General features: G+C 37.7%; 1 protein-coding gene across 1 annotated transcript in view; it reads left to right on the forward strand.

Annotated features, from left to right (window-relative positions):
• The window catches only part of LOC120539192 (sodium/potassium/calcium exchanger 3-like), a 388417-nt gene that overhangs the window by 227897 nt on the left and 140900 nt on the right, over positions 1-19620 (forward strand). Inside the window, exon 3 of the mRNA XM_039769038.1 lies at positions 11032-11108. Coding sequence (XP_039624972.1) covers positions 11032-11108 — 77 coding nt within the window. The remainder of the gene's footprint in view (positions 1-11031; positions 11109-19620) is intronic.

The raw sequence follows: 19620 nt of genomic DNA on the forward strand, positions 1-19620 counted from the left end.
CTTTAAAAAATGAAGTAATTTATTAAAAATGACTGTGAGTGAACTTGGTGATATTCTGAACCCACTTATTTCATTACAGGGCCACTGAGAGACAGAATCTGTTTTGATAGTAATAGACACAACCAACCCCATAATGCAGTGTCCATTTTAGGACATTCTTCTCCCTCAGACATAATGTCATCCTTCCTCTGATAAAGCTTCATCCTCCCTGTTGCCTCTTTCAAAAAGGGCATCCATTGTCTGAAAATACGACATCCATGTTCTGCTATCTGACAAAGAGGTTGATCTTTAGCTTTCAAAGTTCAAAATTTTTATCAAAATAGTCACAACAGCAAAACTAAAATTACAAAGAAGCATTTATTACATTTGATGCTTTCATTAAATAATCAGGATTTCTCTTCATTTGTAGCAGGTACATGTTTTTTTTCTTTCCCTACTTTGACTTTTGAATTGGGCACCTTCATTTGCAACTAATAGCACTAAGACAAATCCAACCACTTGCCAGAAGTTGCAGAGGTCCATTCCTACTCATCTGATTTTTAATATTTTAAGTGATTCATATCATGAATAAAGGCAATAATACAAAATTTATATAATGACACATGCTTAATTATTTTAATATAGTACAATTATTTCATTTGTTATTAATTAAATGTTTTAAAATAGATTTGCCTTTTTTTAATCATGACATCATTACTATGAACATGGAGAGAAGGCTAATAAGATCTTAGCTCAACAAATCCATAAGCGGGAACTTCACAGTGCAATATCAATAACTGCCAACACAAAAAGAGAAAAAATTATTGACCATAAAAATATAATGCACACATTTAGAGAGTACTATAAGTCCTTATATTCTACTCAGTTTAAAAAAGACAACAAACAATCCAATGCATTTTTGATGCATTACAAATACCACAGCTAGATAATCTCAGTGTAGGTGAAATGGATAAACCTCTGGCACTCTCAGAATTACTAGATGCTATAAACTCATTTCAGACTGGGAAAGCAACAGACCCTGACTGCCACCCTGCTGAATTTTATGAAAACACTTCAAGTAAGTCAGTTCCCCTATTATTAGCAACATTTATAACAGCCAGAGACAATAAAAGTCTACCTTAAACATTTCGACAAGCATTAATGACTGTCTTTTCTAAGAAAAATAAGGAATTATTGCAATGTGCATCGTACAGACCAATCTCACTTCTGAATAATGATGTTAAGATACTCTCCAAAGTTATAGCTAGAAGGTTTGAGAAAATATTTTTTTGGTAATATGACAAGACCAAACTTTGTTTATTAAAGGCAGACACTTAGCTTCCAATCATCAACGCCTGTTTAACGTAACATATTCACCCATAACGTCTAACACCCTGAGATTTTATTATATTTGGATGCAGAAAAAGCATTTGATAATGTTGAATGGAACTACCTATTCACCAAATGACACAAATCTGGGTTTGGCCCAAATATATGTGCATGGATCAACTACTGTATACCAGTCCACAAACGTCAGTTTTGTATTAACACACTTTTCAGACTACCTCAAACTAGAATGTACTACTTGACAAGGATTCCCTGTTGCCACTGTTCTTTGCATTGCCATTGGCTGTTCACTTTCAAAATTCATCAAATATAAAGGGAATTATCAGAGGACTTGAACAGAAAATAGTACTATATGCAAATTATATGGTACTATTTATATCAGACCCACAAAATTCTGTGTCTGCAGTCCTAACAGCACTCGCAGAATTTCAAAAGATATTTGAATAAAAAAAATAAAACTTTTTCCAGTGAACTCTCTAGCACACAACATCTGAATGGATACCTTCCCCTTTATCATCACAGGTTAGTTTAAATACCTATGGGTAAATATCACAAATAAATATAATGCTCTTTGTCAATAAAATTCTGCTGTCTGCATGGAAAAACGTAAATAAGATGTGCATAGATGTTCTGCCCTCCATTTCATTTTAGCAGGGAGAATCAACATTGTGAAGATGAATATCCTTCCCAAACTTATTTTTCTATTCCAAAGCATCCCCATATACATTAACAAATTATTTTTAAGAAATTAGATTCAATCATAACGGGGCCGTTCTTAGGACGTTGTGGGCCCTGGGCATAATTAGACTGTGGGGGCCCCAATGCATGTAGTATTAGCAACAGTTCAACCAGATTTGACCTGTTTCCACTGGGCACCGCGTGGAGGTATGTAGCTAAGCCCAGCGTGTGCAAAATGTGCAGTGCAGTGGTGCATATTTTTATAAATTTTAGAGCATTTTATTTTTTTTTTTGGCACAATTAAAAAAGTGTGTTTTTTATACTGTTTTCCATTTTTTTCTACCAAATTAAACCTTGGGCTAAAGAACATTAACACTTGCGAAATCTTTAATTAATGCCGAGTAATCAAGCGATTGGACAATGTCTCGCTCAGTAGGCATTAATGCTAATTAATTTCAATCGTTCTTGTAACATGGTTGTCCTGAGGTAATTCTTGATTATCTTTAGCTTAGAAAAGCTGCATTACCCAGCAGCAACAGTAACTGGTATGGTCAAGGCGATATGTAGCGCTATGGCGACATTTGGAACAGAATCTTGCAAGCTGTTTTGGTATATAAACTGCAATGTTTCAAGAGCAGAAGTATTAGGAGGCACCAGATTTGCCAAAATACGCAATTCAGAGAACAAGTCCTGAGCATCAATATCAGAACCAGTCGTTTCATTTGTTAATATTGCATTGAGATCCTGACCGGATTTAATCAAATCTGCATCACTTAGGCATTTTATTCTCTCATAATTACAGTATAAAGAAAACGTAAAGAAAGTAATCATAATGACCTTTCACTTGGTCAAAGCGCTCAGTCATTGAGGATATCGCTTGGTCAAGCAGTACATTGAAATACTCAATGCAATACTTATCCTTTGAATCATTTATCCATTGGTTGATCTTGCGCTTTGTAGTCAAAATTTGACTCAAATTGTCTGCGCACTCTTCTTCTGCACAAGCTTTCTGGTGCAGGAAAGCTAATTTCTTATGGATTCATTTCCAATTTGTCCCTGCCCCGGGAAAGGCCAGTAAGCTTAGCATTAAACTTCGTACTACAGGTATGTAGCTTGCGTCAATCTTAAAAAAAAAAACCCTTGAATGATGGGGCCCCTTTTGTCTCGGGGCCCAGGGTGACTGCCCTGCTCACCTATGCCTAAGAACGGCCCTGTCTGCAATGACCTAATGCAGAAGATAGTATGGCACTACCTATACTACAGATATACAAGCTATAAAAACCTGGGGCCTCATGTATAACGCCATGCGTAGAATTCGCACTATAACATGGCGTAAGCACAAAAGCCAAAATGTGCTTACGCACAGAAAAATCTAGATGCAGGAATCTATGCGTACTCCAACTTCCACGTTCTTCCGCTACATAAATCCCGATTAGCGTGAAAAGTAACGCTCGTGAACGTGCTTTATGTAACGCCCCAACTCCTCACAGAATTACGCCTATTTGAATATGCAAATCAATATAAATCGCCCTTCAGCTCAGCCTTCTGTGAAAAGACAATGGGAAAAGCACGGGGGAAAGTATAAGAATTTCAGCGAATACCAAGTGGAGGCAAAGGAAAAACATACTATTTGTTTAATTAAACCGTGGTATAATCAACAAAAGGAAGTTGATCGAGTGACATAGCGTGTTGGAGAAACTTGAAAGCTCACGTTCACAAACTCGCACAGTGCCGGAAATAAAAAAAAAGTCACATATGAAAGTCGCCGTGAAAAGGCGAGTCGTAGCCCACCGTCTAAATGTCATATGAAAGCTTATTAGGGTACAGAGAAAAAAAAGGCACACAGTGGGGAAAAAGCATGAAATGTCAACTTAAATCTCGAAATTTCCACTTTAATTATGTAGTTTATTTTGTCATTAAAGTAGAACATCATAACCTTCATCTTAAAATCGTTTAATTAAACAGTTTCTCAAATCACATCGTAATTAAAGTAGCACGTTAAATGCTTTGTTTTGTATGTGATCTTCTTTGTGCTCTATGTGTGTGAATCACTACTTGCTTCTTAAACCGGCTCTCTCCCTCCGACTGGACACAGAATCCATTACATTCATGATATTACAGCTCTCTGAATAACTAAAATACTGAGATGTATACGTGATATCATTTTCATTATGATAGGAGTTAAAGCATGTTATTAAACATGGGTTTCACAGCGCAGTGACTGTGTGCGCCCTTCAATTAAATAATTTATTGCAGTAGTACTCAGGGGTGGCTCTAGGCTTGTGGTGGCCCTGGGCAGAAGAAGAATCGGTGACTCCTTCGCCCTCCAATGTCAATATGGTATCTTATGCACGGCGGATGGCAATGTCTTTTGCGGACACTGCATAGCCGCCTCGTGCTCATGACACAAGCGTTTAACTTTTGCGGAAATTTGTCGCTGCGTTTTTAGCTGTGTTGTTATTTTCTCTTTCTGTTTTATATTTAATATATATTGGTGTAGCCACCACTGCAGTCCTTGCTTTTCTTTCTCCAAGTAACGGATCGCCACACAATCAGCTCTGTAATATACGTTAAGCCATCTGTAAGCTTAGAGCGCCAGTTCTCCAAAACGTTTAAGGAACATTGAAATATCTTTGTAGTACATGTTTAATTAGTCTGTCTTTCATGACAGTCCCAGTGAAGAATATAGATTATTTAAATGAAGTTAAAGTTTTATCTTTATAATATAATAAACATATTTTGCTGAATTTCATCTTAAAAATTATATCGTCATCATATGTAAATACGCGCTTTATAAAGTGGCTCAAGTTGTGTAATATTATAACTGTAGTGCAAGTTTACAGTGGGGTGATTGTACTTATAAGTACAAACAGTTCTACAAGAAGCAATTGATTGAGTGCATTTAAAGTTCTTGGGATGAAACTGTTTCTGAACCGCGAGGTCCGTACAAGAAAGGCTTTCAAACATTTTGTCGTGGCTAAGGTAGCGTGTGCTTGAAGCTGTATACCGATAATTCTCTTTCCGATCAGCTGCTGCTGTGATTCACACTCAGATACAGTGATATAAATACTCCAAGCGGTGCAGTGAGAGTAATATGGAAAAAGATGATCCGCTGTGGCAACTCCTAACGGGAGCAGCTGAAAGAAGAAGAAGAAGGTGCAGTGAGAGTAACAACGCAAAAGCAGTAATGGTATTTGAAATACTATGGCTATTCCCTGGACCATTATATTGTTACAAGTTAATTACAATCAGATGAATTACACTAATAAACAATATGCAGTTAGTTTCAGTGTATTTATAAAGCCACGTCAGAAAAATAAGGTGAAACCACACAGGAACAGTAGCACGGCTTTGACACTGGGTGCCGCCAGCCTGCAAAACTGAGCGAAGAACTTGCATACGACAAGGTATGAGGTACCATGGAAAAGTGCATGGCTTTACGCCAAGCGTAGTTTTTATGCATCACGATCACCTCTTTAAAAAGGGGGACCGGAGGATGTGTTCCAACTATAGAGGGATCACACTCCTCAGCCTCCCTGGAAAAGTCTATTCGGGGGTTCTGGAGAGGAGGGTCCGTCGGATAGTCGAACCTCAGATTCAGGAGGAACAGTGTGGTTTTCGTCCTGGTCACGGAGCAGTGGACCAGCTCTTCGCCCTTAGCAGAGTCCTGGAGGGTGCATGGGAGTTTGCCCGACTGGTCTACATGTGTTTTGTGGACTTGGAAAAGGCATTCGACCGTGTCCCTCGGGGAATCCTGTGGGGGGTGCTCCGGGAGTATGGGGTACCGACCCCTGATAAGAGCTGTCCGGTCTCTGTACAACCGGTGTCAGAGCTTGGTCCGCATTGCCGGCAGTAAGTCGAGCCCGTTTCCAGTGAGAGTTGGACTCCGCCAGGGCTGCCCTTTGTCACCGATTCTGTTCATAACTTTTATGGATAGAATTTCTAGGCGCAGCCAGGGTGTTGAAGGGGTCCGGTTTGGTGGACTCAGGATTGGGTCACTGCTTTTTGCAGATGATGTTGTCCTGTTTGCTTCATCAGGCCGTGATCTTCAGCTCTCTCTGGATCGGTTCGCAGCTGAGTGTGAAGCGGCTGGGATGAGAATCAGCACCTCCAAATCCGAGAGCATGGTCCTCAGCCAGAAAAGGGTGGAGTGCCCTCTCAGGGTTGGGGAAGAGATCCTGCCCCAAGTGGAGGAGTTCAAGTATCTCGGGGTCTTGTTCACGAGTGAGGGAAGAATGGAGCGTGAGATCGACAGGTGGATCGGTGCGCCATCCGCAGTGATGCGGGCTCTGCATCGGTCTGTCGTGGTGAAAAAGAGCTGAGCCGTAAGGCAAAGCTCTCAATTTACCAGTCGATCTACGCTCCTACCCTCACCTATGGTCATGAGCTATGGGTAGTGACCGAAAGAACGAGATCGCGAATACAAGCGGCTGAAATGAGTTTCCTCCGCAGGGTGTCTGGGCTTTCCCTTAAAGATAGGGTGAGAAGCTCAGTCATCCGGGAGGGGCTCAGAGTAGAGCCACTGCTCCTCCGCATCGAGAGGAGTCAGATGAGGTGGCTCGGGCATCTGATCAGGATGCCTCCTGGGCACCTCCCAGGTGAGGTGTTCCGGGCACGTCCAACCGGGAGGAGGCCCCGGGGAAGACCCAGGACACGCTGGAGGGACTATGTCTCCCGGCTGGCCTGGGAACGCCTTGGGATTCTCCCGGAAGAGCTGGAAGAAGTGGCCGGGGAGAGGGAAGTCTGGGCCTCTCTGCTTAAGCTGCTGCCCCCCCGACCCGACCTCGGATAAGCGGAAGAGGATGGATGGATGGATGGACAATTTGAATGTGGAAAAGGTCTTACGCAACATTTCTGTGCGTACGCACCGTTTATACATGAGGCCCCTGGACACTGACACAAATAGATGAACACACAAAAGATTGGTCCTCAACAGAAATAAAATCCTGCAGTAATTCTTTATATTCCTTGCTTTATACCCCAATAAATACAAATTATCGTCAATATACTAACAACCAAATTGTCCTTCATTCACTCACAATATGGAACCAATATAGGAAGCACTTCAAGACAGAGAATGTAAAAAATAGATTTGTCTTTAAAGCCAACTAAAATGTGAGAAATAAAGTTAAAAATAAACAGTGATATTGCAACTTGTGTAAATCTTAGTGAATTCACACTTTACACTGTATTCACTTTATGAATATGCAGAACACCATACGTTAGCTAGTTTTATTTATTGATTTTTTTAATGAACTTCACTAATAGACAAGTAAAAATATCAAATTTTATTATAGGATTTCCAGGTAAAAAAATGGTTTAAAATTCATCAAACAAGGTTTAGCTCAGGCAGTATAGTGTGATAGTAAGACTTCATCTGAAGTTTCTTGTGTAGTTCTGGTTAGTATTCTACAAAAAAAAGACATAGCAGCTCCAGAAGCTTTGCAGGGGCAACTGACCAAGTACACCATGGGAAAGGGCATGTAATACTCAAGTCTGGTCCATGTTAACAGAGATACATTTGAAAATGCATGTTTTTCTGTTCATTCTGGCTTTCTGTTTCATTCCTTTTAAAGGTGCAGATCACTAAAATGGTTGTATTGATACCTCAGTAGAAATGACAGAGATTAAAAATTGTCAATGAGAAATATTTAGTTATCCTTCGTTAAGTCTCTTTGGAGAATAAGTATTTAAGGTTTTTATCCAATGTTGTTCCCATTTTAGTTTCTATTTGTTACACAAAAAGGTTTCCAATTATAAACCAGACATATTCAGGTTATAATTTTCAGAAGAAAAATATTCATAAAGCATTGTTTTAGTGTTTTTCAAAAAGACAGAGGTGCTGGTTAAATTGACAGGATTTTTATTTTCTCCAATATAAATTAGTCCGGAGTCCAAACACTGAATATCATAGACACAGTTAGTTATATGTTCGCAAATGAAAAGTTTGAAAAATGAGCAGCTCGGTTTGTGAAAATTTATTTTGGATTTTTTTTGTGAGTAAAAGGAATATTCCAGTTTAATTTATTTTTGTTTTTAATAGCTTAAGAATAATGTACTAAAATATCTTTTAGATATTTGTCACAATAAGACAGGAAACATCAACGGTTTGGTGCAGCCACCCATATAATATCCCTGGCTGCAAAATGGGTAATTCTGATGAGTTGTGAATGGTACAACGTCCAAAACAGAACTGATTTGATAGTGAGAATATGGCAGCTTTAAAGGCCAGTACAGGAAGTGACGTCATCTGGATTGGAGCCGGAAGTGATGTCATTGGGACCAGAATTAACATCTTTAATGGCACCGGACCAGGAAGTAATATCTTCAGGACCAGAACTGACATCTTAAATGCCCATGGTACCGGAAGTGATGTCATCAATGACACCGGTACCGAAAGTGACGTCATCAATGGCGCAGAACCTAGCAGGATTTCCTGTGGGTGGTGTGCAGAGGATTGAGAGAGAGAGAGTTAGTGCATCATGCCACCCCCTGTTCTGGTGTGGTGCTACTATTATTCAGGCCTTCTAGCTGCCTTCCAATTGCACATGTGCGACAAGCTCGTAATGTGAATTGTTGCAATGGAAGAAAAACATTTTGTAATTGGGTAAAGTGTGTGGACTAAACTTTGAAATAGACACAGGGAATTAAGCTTATTTATTCTTGAGTAGAGAAGACTGTATAGGGATACTTATTATAATGTGATAAAAAATATTAATCAAATTCAGCTAAAATAACTTTGTAATGAGTATTGAAACATGGTCAGAAATCTTTGGATGCATTAGTTTTCTGAACTCGCTTAACACTAGAATTACCAGAGCCTACGAAAAAACTGGTAAATCCGTCCCACCTTAAATCGCTTCTTAAATCCCTTCACACCTCTCAGCCAGTGTCCTTTGTCCTCTAAATGTGCTGATAAAGAGAAGCTAGAAGCAGCTGGCTATTCCATCCCCCCAACAATTTAGAACAAAGCTAACCTTAATAAGGATCATAAATTACACCGTCTGTTACAGACTGAAATCCAATGTATGCTTTTATTCTAAAATAGTAAGACTAAGAGCAGTTTACTTCTCGAAACGGAGTAGTGCAGGTTTGAACTCACAACCTTTTGATTCCCAGTCGGCAGCTGATTCTATTGCGCCACGGAGGCAATCATAATAAACAAGTGTCAATGTCGCATGTTAAGGCGGCTTTTTTTTCTGCAGCTATATTTTTGAATAAAAGCACAATTGTTGTGTTATATTTGTACCTTTTGTGAAAATGTTTCTTTGAAATCTGGATTTCAGGCTTCATACATTATATAGTTTATGCCTACATTTTGTCATCTACTAGTAGAATATAAAAAACGTTTCTGTTTTAACAATGTGTTTACACAGAATACTGTAGAAACGGAACAGACATGAAATGCATGTGTTCCAAATAACGATCTATTATTTCCACTCTAAAACTTCACTTCACTCCCAGATACTCAATCACGGCATGAGCTGGGAGAAGTTTGTGCACGTTCTAAATTGGTGGGGGGATGGAATAGCCGGCTGCTCCTAGCTTCTCTATATCAGCACATTTAGAGGACAAAGGACGCTGGCGGAGAAGTGTGAAGGGATTTAAGAAGCAATTTAAGGTGGGACGGATTTACGAGTTTTTTCATAGACTCTGGTAATTCTAGTGTTAACTCAAATGTACATCGGCTTAGTTTATGAGGCATGCTTTTTGCTTGTCTACTAAAGTTTGCATTGTGCTGTATGTTTTTGGACCTATATTTGTATCATTAAATTAATCTTTTTTATTGTAAAGCATTCAAATAACATTGAAACTACATATTTAAGATGCTGTACTAAAAAATATATTATTAAAAATAATTGTATTGTAAAGGTACTGTATAAAAAATACAGTGTAACCAATAGGGGGGTGCCACAGACCTAATAATCCCTAACACAGTTTTGGATTCCAAAAATTGATTTTTAATCCACTAAGCACTTGAAGCATAGCATATAACCATACAAACAATGAGGTTTTTCCCTCTCCTTCCATATCTAGTTGAGTGTTACACGCAGCCTCCCAACTCTGACTTCTTGAGGTAAGACAGCTGACTTATGCTGGACCTAGAAATGGCTTCCAATAATCCAGCATTTTTGGGAGCACTTCCGGGTTGTTTCAGAACCAGGGCAATCCTCCTCTCACCAATGGGGTTGCACTTCCACACTCCATTTCCCATGAATTACTGTGGGTGTTCAAGCTGTGACACCTCCAATTGACCACTGCCACCTAATGTATGGGGAATGGAACTACTCCAGGCCTCCAACTTCTGTTCATCCATTGCCTGGCACCTGCCAGCTTGGCAAGAGGTCATACCGTTGTCCAGCTGGGATGTCTGTCTGTTCTCCATTGCACTCACAATATATAGATTGACAGGTAAATAGAATCTTTACCTGAAATGCATATTTTGTTTTCATATAAATAGATCTTATATTTTGAAAACATACTCCATATCTAATTAGTGTGGTTGTACAGCTGGGTATAATGGATTGACCGATACAGCAGTAGGTTCCTTGTAAGCCTGGTCTGGGAAGCCCACGATTATAAACGCATAGATCCCAAGGTGCTGCACTTTGCTTTTCTGATGATAAAATGCACATTTGGGCTGCCAGCCTGTGTCCGGATGGTTCTTGTCTTGTGCTTGTTACTGCCTAAAGTGGCTTAAGCTCTCCCTGAACTTCATTTAGTTGCTTTCATAATGGACAGTTAGTCATTAACATTACAGTTATTTTTTTTTTGTTAGTTTTGAAAGACTCAGTAAATTAGCAACACAATACATAGCTTTAAATGCTGTGATGTGAAATGCTACATTGTACTCAGACAAATCACAATAGATGAGGATACTATTTTTGAAGCATTCAGGCTTGATTAGCCAGCTTAAACATAGGTGTAGTCTACTCAGTGAATATCAAATGTTTATGGTTATTGTGCTGATGTTTTTGAAAAATGGGATCCTAACAAGTTATATAACTTGCTTTTCTTTATTTTCAGCAATTCATGAATTTCCTCAAGACATCTTTTCAAAGGAGCAAAGAAGAAAAGGGGCTGTGCTTCTCCATGTGTTATGTGTGAGTATACTTACTGAAGATTTTTCTCTCTTTGGTGTTGTGTGGGAGGATTTCCCAGAGGAACACTCCGATACTCTTACAGTTGGTCTGAAAAAGCTGCATTCCACAGCTGGCCATGGAAATGCAGGACCTCCTCCAATTGGATTTGTGCAGGCAAGCAATGCAATTTGTGCATAATTAGATCTATATTAATACAACTGCCTTAGGTGTGAAAGCAAATGCAGTCTCAGGTCAGTGAACAGAAACATAATGACATAAATCACTCATTACTCTCAAACGTTTATCACAAGGCTACGAAGATTTCTGCATGTTGGGGCAGTGCTGAAGACTCTTAATTGAGCTCTTTCTTTCTGGAGTTAAGGTGTACTGTAAAGCTCATGTGCATCTTAAAACGGAAAACATCACGCTACAGTAATGTTCTTAACCTGACTGAACCTTAAATCTAAATAACAGCTATATATACTGTTGTATGAGCAAAAGTAGCAAATAATGATAGACCATGTATGTTTGTATTTTGTTCTGAGCTCTTCATTTGTGATGATCAGTTTCGTAACCTTGTCATGTTACACTTGTCTGCCAGAATGATATTTATTCAAATATGTTGACCTCTTTTGTAAGTCGCTTTGGATAAAAACATCTGCAGAGCAAAGAAATGTAAATGTATGAGAGAAATCACTAATATGGTTTTTTTTCTTACACCCCACTTAACTGCAGCATCATTAAAAGACATGAAAAATGATTACAGCTTTATTGAACAAAGATTAAAGAAAACTGACTTAAGCTTAGTTAGAGCTGAGCTTCCACCCTGAGAGCATTTGGCAGATTTCAGCGATTTTTGAGGTTACTCGACTTTTGACTGAAGGAGGGGATCAATTTATCAGCTCCTCAGAGACTTACAGACTGAAAGTTAATGCTTTTGCTCATTTTTCTGATCTGCATGGAAACACAGCTGACTTCTAAGACGAGAGCAGAATGAGCTCCCTGCACCCTAACAGTAAAGAAATTCTCTTAGGGATTTTGTTCTTTTTTTATTCACTGAATTCCATCATCAGAAAAAGAAAAGTGAGAGTTTCTTAACAGCTTTTCACAGTCTTTGAACATCCATTTTCAGGGTGAACTGCATCATCTCATATCCCCTTGTCTTATTTACACCCTGGACTAGAGGAATTGGTGTCACTATGAGAAACCTTACTAGAAATACAGGTCTGAAAATGTACTGTAAATATAACCCTCTGTTATTAAAAACAGCTACTGCATTCCAGTTAGTTTTGTACATAAAAAAACTTCAATTTGGAGTAGACTGTGATATATATATATTTTTAATACATTTTGGTCATAATTGAAATCCTCTTTCTTCATTTTTTAACTTACTCTTCTAAAAGCACACAATTGTTTGTACAAATGACAAAACTGCAAATAAACTTTGACAATGTTATGGAAGGACCTTACTCTAGATGTAAAAGAGTCTATTGCACGGCACACACAAATCACCATTACAGATATCCACTTGAAGGCAAACAGACCTTTTTGACTGTGTGTGTAGACTAGAATTTTTTTGGAGAAATGATAAAATTGCAAGAACACACTATAACAAGTCTGCTGTATGCACAGCACTGTTTTCACTCTCCAGGCCTCTCACCTGCGCATCCCCGTCTCAAACTGAGCAGGAAAATACCAGCTTGGTCTTCTGAGCTGAAGGAAGCTTCCCATATTCTGAGAGGCTATCATTCATCCTCTGGCGGTGCCACTGCACCATTCTTATAACAAGTTTACTCGTTAAAGGATAATTTGGGTGTTTTTCAAGACAAAGTTATTTCTTCATAATCATTGCAATCATTAATATGCCTAAAAAATACCTATAAAATGGTGTTGCAAAGTGATGCATTTTTTTATAAATATAAAAAAGTACAGATTCTGTTCTTGCATTTTAAAATGGCAGTGATGGGGTCCTTTAACTGTGTTGTTGTCGTGTTTCAGTCAGCATTTCCCCCTAGCTATTGTTCACAGTTGTGTTTCATGTCTGTTGTGTTTAATTTTATTTCAATTATTTGTATTAATGTTTCTTTTGTTTATAATGTGCATTTTTCTGTGTGTTGGGAAAGGGTGTGGCCTAATTTATGACCCTTGTGTTTTGTGGGTGTCTCCAAGGAGATCTGCCAATCACCACCAGAACGGCCCTCCACCCTATTTAATGGAGGGCCTCTCATAGTTCCAGGTGGTTCATTTCGAATGTGCTAGGGAGTGGAGTGTTTGCTTGTGTTTACTGTACCTTTTGCTTTGCTTTGCTTTTATGGATTTCCTGGATTTTTCGAGCCTGTGCTTTGTTTTTCAACTTTGCCTTTGGATTTCGTCTTGGGACTGTGATTATTGATTTTTTGAACTTCTGCTCTGTTTCTGGCCACACTACTAGATCCTGTATTGAGACTTTGTTTGCTGTGCATTACCTTGCCTTTCAAGGTATCCCTTTGGGTTCCTCAGAGCTTTGGCCCTTTGGGTTTCTAGTCAGGGTTTTTGATCATGTTTCCTCCTTCTAGTGGGCAACTTTGGAAAGTGTTTTTGGCACCTGTGCTTTAAGGACTCCCCAGATCAGAACAGTTGTGTGCTCTCCTGCTAATCACCATCTGTAACAAAAAAAGACACCTTACATCTAAGAGTGATGTAGCATCTCCACACAACATGCACCACAGGTCAGCAACCCAACCTTGAGGCTCACACCCAACTGTCTTGTGTTTCCCAGTGGAAATATAGGTACCATTACTAAGTTAAATGTCACAAACAGGTATTACCATCCACTTTAAATCGCAAAGATACATCACCACTATTTCACTATAGCAATTCTTTTTCTCTTACTAATAACTGATAACTATTATTCTCTACTGGTACTATTATAAAGAAACTGTGTTGGTTATTTTTGGTGATCATTTTTTTGCCCTATAATTTCTGGGTACATAATGTTTAACATAGAAGTTAAATTCAATAGCTGCTAAAATCTAAATATGGAAAAATACCCTTAATGTTACAATGCATTAGCATAGGATTGAACAGACCAGAGAAATAATTTTGGGGATCACATATTTTTTAATAAAGTCATAATGTAATCAGTATGTCAGAACATGTCCTGCACCAGAAACCACAGCAGGCCCATTAGGACACACAGCTATATCCAGCCAAAGGGAGCGACTGCATCATACGTCTCTCTATATGAAAGGTTCCGATCAAATTCAGGAAGAAGCAGAATCACAGTTGTGAATGGACTTGTTGGATGCTGCAGTAATTCATGATGTAGAATCCTCCAGAAGAATGAGGTTATAAAATAAAGACCTCCATTTCTTCACCATGATTAGATGAAGGGTGAGAAGGTGAAGAGAAGTGTAGCAGTTACCGTGCCCAAACATATGAATTTGCACAGTTACAGAGAAACAGAGAAACTCAAAAGGTCTAGGAGACATGGGAATAGTAATTAATAGAACTGAAGAAATTGAAAAAAACATTAAGGACGTGAAAACCAAAACAGGAAGACTAAATCAATACATACGCATGAATATCCTCAGGCCATCATGAGTGCAAATCACAACAAGCCAGGAAAAATGTAGTTTATGAGGGGTAAAATATAACCTATACACCTATAAATTTAAATTTAGTAAATTGATGACTGGGATTTTTTATTGAAAATATAATATATTTGAAAGTGATATCCTGGATAATATGAGATCCTCACACCAAATATGAGATATGACGGGTAGGGGTTTATAAAAGGCCTTACATAACAACAAGTAAAGAACTCAGACAGGCTTTTTGAGTGCGGAAACAAGAGATAGTAAAAATAGATCATCCAAATAAAATGCTTTTGAAAAACATATCAAACAGAACAAGCATCACCTCTGATGCAGCTCCATTTTTTAATTTAATATGATTATTGAGAAGTTAAACTGGATGATTCCAGGTTTTCACTGTTGCATCAAGATCTCACTAACACACCTTTTATCCAAGTTTTGCCACACAGTACTCACACGTACACTTCCTGTTCTGCCACAAGAAAATTGCCACATGAAACGAATAATGGACCAGGAGTAAAATGAGAAAAAATGATAAACAATTAACACAAGTAAAGGTCAAACCAGGCAGTCAAAAAGAGTGTTGCTGTAAAACCAAAAATGTTAACTGAACTTAAAGTCAACTTTAATGATGCAGATACAGCAAAACTGGTTTATATTCAGTGTACTTATCTGACATTACAGGGTCATTGTTAACAACACAAATGTGCAAAATGGTGGCGCCCATAAAAAGCCTAATTGTCAAAATGTCTACAATAAAGATATAATTAATTGCAAAGTAATAAAAATTAATTGCAACCTCAAAAACAAAAAATAGTAAAAACTACATAAAGGTTACTGAAAAACATGTGCCCACCAAATAACTGAGGGTGTCACTGTGGTTAGGAGTGCAGTTTCACAGTGACCTGATTTTTGTATTCTGCCCTGTGCTGCCCATGTTCAGATTACATGTTCTCCCTTGAACTGTTGTTACAAAAGGACAGAAACATCATGAAAGTTTGGGGTACCTTTCAGTGACTATATAATTGAAAAAAACAGGACAACAAAGCGATTCACTAAATAAACACGGAAACTTCTTTTCAGCCACAAGTCGTGAGCTAGATTCTCCATAACGGCAGCAGTGTAGTGCAGTGCGTGGGAACCAGAAGTGACATCACTCAGCAGTCTGCCACTGATCTCTGGATTTGCAGGTAGAATGAGAGGAAAAGCATGATGTGACAGCACCAACACTTGGCTCGGAATAGTGTTTCAGGTCTCCTGTCACAACATATTTAAGTATGTGTGACACTGTGTTTATTTTTCTTTGTATTCTTTGGTTTCCTGCCACATTCCAAGGGCAAGCATTTTTGGGGTAATAATGAATGGTAGCAGTATGAATGAACATGGATGTGTTTGTGAATGTGCCATCTGGAATTGGTTTTTGGCATTCACCCTGTGCTGCCAGGATAGTCCCAGGCTCCCCACAATCCTCTTATGGAATGAAAAGGTTAGAAAAAACATGGATGGATGGATTTGTAGGGCATATGACAGTGCCAGCCTATGCCAGTTTTATGTACTACATCATGAAAACATCATGTTGTTTCTTTCAGAGTATAATTTTGAAATAGATGTAATTAGGATATTTTACTTTGTGATTTTTAAAGGTTGGCTCACCATGTGATACCAAATGGAAAATGTCAAACATTTTCAACAATTTACATAAAATGAAAAACAGATATCATCAATGTATTCTTTCAGCAACTCACATAATTTGTTGGATTCCACCTGTGTGAGAAATTAGTTGCTCACCCACTTTACATAATTCTGCGAGGATAAGTAATATGCACTTTCTCTATACTGTCCCACAGTGTGGTAGGTGCTTTCAAAAGAAAATTTCAAGATTAAGACAAAATGGCATCAAGTCAGAGATCTGTTTTTATACAGCAAGCCTGGAAATTGGTGGAAAGTCATCTCAAAAGTATTTGACATCAGAGTTTGGTGCCATCAGTTTTAGAAATGTGAAGAAATATTACATTACTGCCCCACTGACTATGCCACTAAACTTGGATGGATCCTTCTTAGGGAAGCTAATACCAGCTCTTTTGTGTTTCTGAATGGATTACATACAGTGGTTGCAAAAGGTATTCAGACCCCTTCACTTTCTGCACACTTTACTATGTTACAAATTAAATTTTATATGGATAAACTTGCAATTGTTGCCCATCAATATACACTCAATAATCCATAATGACAAAATGAAAACATGTTTTCACAAAGGCCTGAAAATTTATTAAAAATCAAAAATGGAAATTTATTATTCATATTGGTATTCACACACTTTGTTATGGCGCTCCAAATTGTGGTCAGGTGCATCCTGTTTGTTTAATTATCCATGAGCTGTGTCTAGAACTTGACTGGAGTCCATCTGTGGCAATCTGAATTGATTGGACATCAGTTAGAAAGACACACACCTGTGTTTATAAGGTCCCACAATTCCCACTGCATGTCAGGATAAAAACCAAACCGTGAAGTCCAAGGAATTCTCTGTACACCTCTTTGATAATTCTGTCGTGAGACATAGATCAGGACATTGGTATAAAACAATTTCTGAAGCTTTGAGTGTTCTCAGGAGAAAGTCATGTCAATAATTATGAAATAGAAGTAATTTTGAACCACCAGGACTCTTCCTAGAGTCATCCTTCTAAGCAAATGGAGTAACCGGGCAAGACAAGCCTTGGTCAGGGAGGTGACCCAGTGAACCCAATGAAAGCTTCAAAAGACCTCTACTGAGATGGTAGAACCTGTCAGAAGGATGACCATCTCAGCAGAACACCAATCAGATGTGAGCTACTGTTGAGACTAATAAGGCAAAAAACTCTTTGGATAGAACTCCAAGCACTATGTCTGGTGAATACCAGGCACTGCTCATCACCTGCCTAATGCCATTCCTACAGTGAAGCATGGTGATGGCAGATAATTGTCATGTGTGTCCTTCTCAGCAGAATGAACAGGAAGACTATGGACAAGAATGTAGCCAAATACAAAGAGGACTTTGGGAAAAAAAAGAGTGCATGCGTTCTTACACAGGGGTGATGATTCACCTTTCAGTGTGACAATGACCCAAAGCATCCAGTTAAGACAACACTGAAGTGACTTTAGGACAAGTCTCTGACTGTCCTTGAGTGTCCCAGCCAAATGGCTAGACTTAAACCCCATAGAACATCTCTGGAGAGACCTGAAGATAGCTATTTACACATGCATCCTATCCAATCTAACACACACTGTCAGGTAGAATGGGATAGTGCCCAAATACAGCTGTGCAGAGCTTGAAGAGACTTACCCAAAAAGACTTGAAGCTGGTTCTCCCATAAAGTTCCGAATTGAGAGTCCAAATACATATTTGAACGAGAGAGTTTACTTTTTAGATTTTAATACATTTGCAAACCTTTCTAAAAATATGTTTTCACTTTGTCATTATGAGTTACTGAGTGTAGATCCATGAACAATAATGGAAAGATTATCCATTTAAAATTAAATCCACAAAACAGTAAAGTGTGCAGAAAGTGAAGGAGTCTAAATATTTTCTAAATCCACAGTAAGACTGTGACTCCTATGTAAGATGATTCTTGTGGATTTATACTATCCAAGGCATTCTACAATGAGGGCCTTTAGAAAAAGTGACATAAATATTATATAGTATATGTTCTGGCAAGTAAAAACAAAAGTAAAAAAGAATGTAATATATATGAAACTATCACAATTTTAATGCTTCATGATGTTTTAGTGCTTTTATATTTCACTTACATTTTGCTTGTTTATCTTTTGCCACTCGAACATTGTACAGTGGTCATGTCATCATTCCTATGGCAAGCCGAATTAACATTTAGAGATATCTCAAAATGGATTTTAAGATATCTGGAAATGCATTTTAGATATCTCAAATTGACTTACAGATATCTAAAAATGCATCTATTTTAAGATATCTAAAAAGCATTTTATGATATCTTAAATAGATTTCAAGATATCTTGAAATGATATGCTGTACATTTTGAAATATCTGAAATGCATTTTAAGATATCTTTAATGCAATTCGAGATATCTTGAAATACGTTCCTGTGCATTTTGAGATATCGCAAATACATTTCGAGATATCTTAAAATAACTTCCTGTGCATTTCAAGATATCTCAAATACATTTTGAGATATCTCAAAATCACTTCCTGTAACATTTCCTATTCTTTCAATGGGACTTCCTGTCTATTTCGAGATATCCCAAAATGAATTTGAGATATCTTGAAATACACAGGAAGTTATTTTAAGATATCTTGAAATGTATTTGAGATATCTTGAAATTTTCAGGAAGTCATTTTAAGATATCTGAAAATGCATTTCAGATATCTCAAAATGAATTTGGGATATCTTAAAATGAGAAGGAAGTTATTTTGAGATATCTCGAAATATAATTTAGATATCTTAAAAGCATTCAAGATATCTTGAAATTCATTTTTTTTCAGATATCTGAAATACATTTTTAGATATCTAAAATTAATTTCATGATATCTTAAAATGGGTCTCTGCTCCATTTCAGATATCTAACAATGTATTTCAAGATATCTCAAATTGTATTTCAAGATATCTAAAATGCATTTTAAGATATCTTTAAAAGGACACTCAATTATTTCAAGATATCTCAATAGCATTTTCAGATATCTACAATACAATTTAAGATATTTCAAATACATTTCCAGATATCTTAAAACAGCTTCCTGTCCATTTTCAGATATCTCAAATACATTTCAAGATATCTTAAAATGACTTCCTGCACATTTCAAGATATCTCAAATACATTTTAAGATATCTTATAATAAACAAGTAGTCCCATTGAAATAATAGGCAATTTTACAGGAAATGATTTTGAGATATCTTGAAATGCATTTAAGATATCTTAAAATGCATGAAAGGTCAATTTAAGATATCTGA

Source organism: Polypterus senegalus, chromosome 11 (genome assembly GCF_016835505.1).
Source record: "Polypterus senegalus isolate Bchr_013 chromosome 11, ASM1683550v1, whole genome shotgun sequence".
In the NCBI taxonomy this organism is placed as follows: Eukaryota; Metazoa; Chordata; class Cladistia; order Polypteriformes; family Polypteridae; genus Polypterus; species Polypterus senegalus.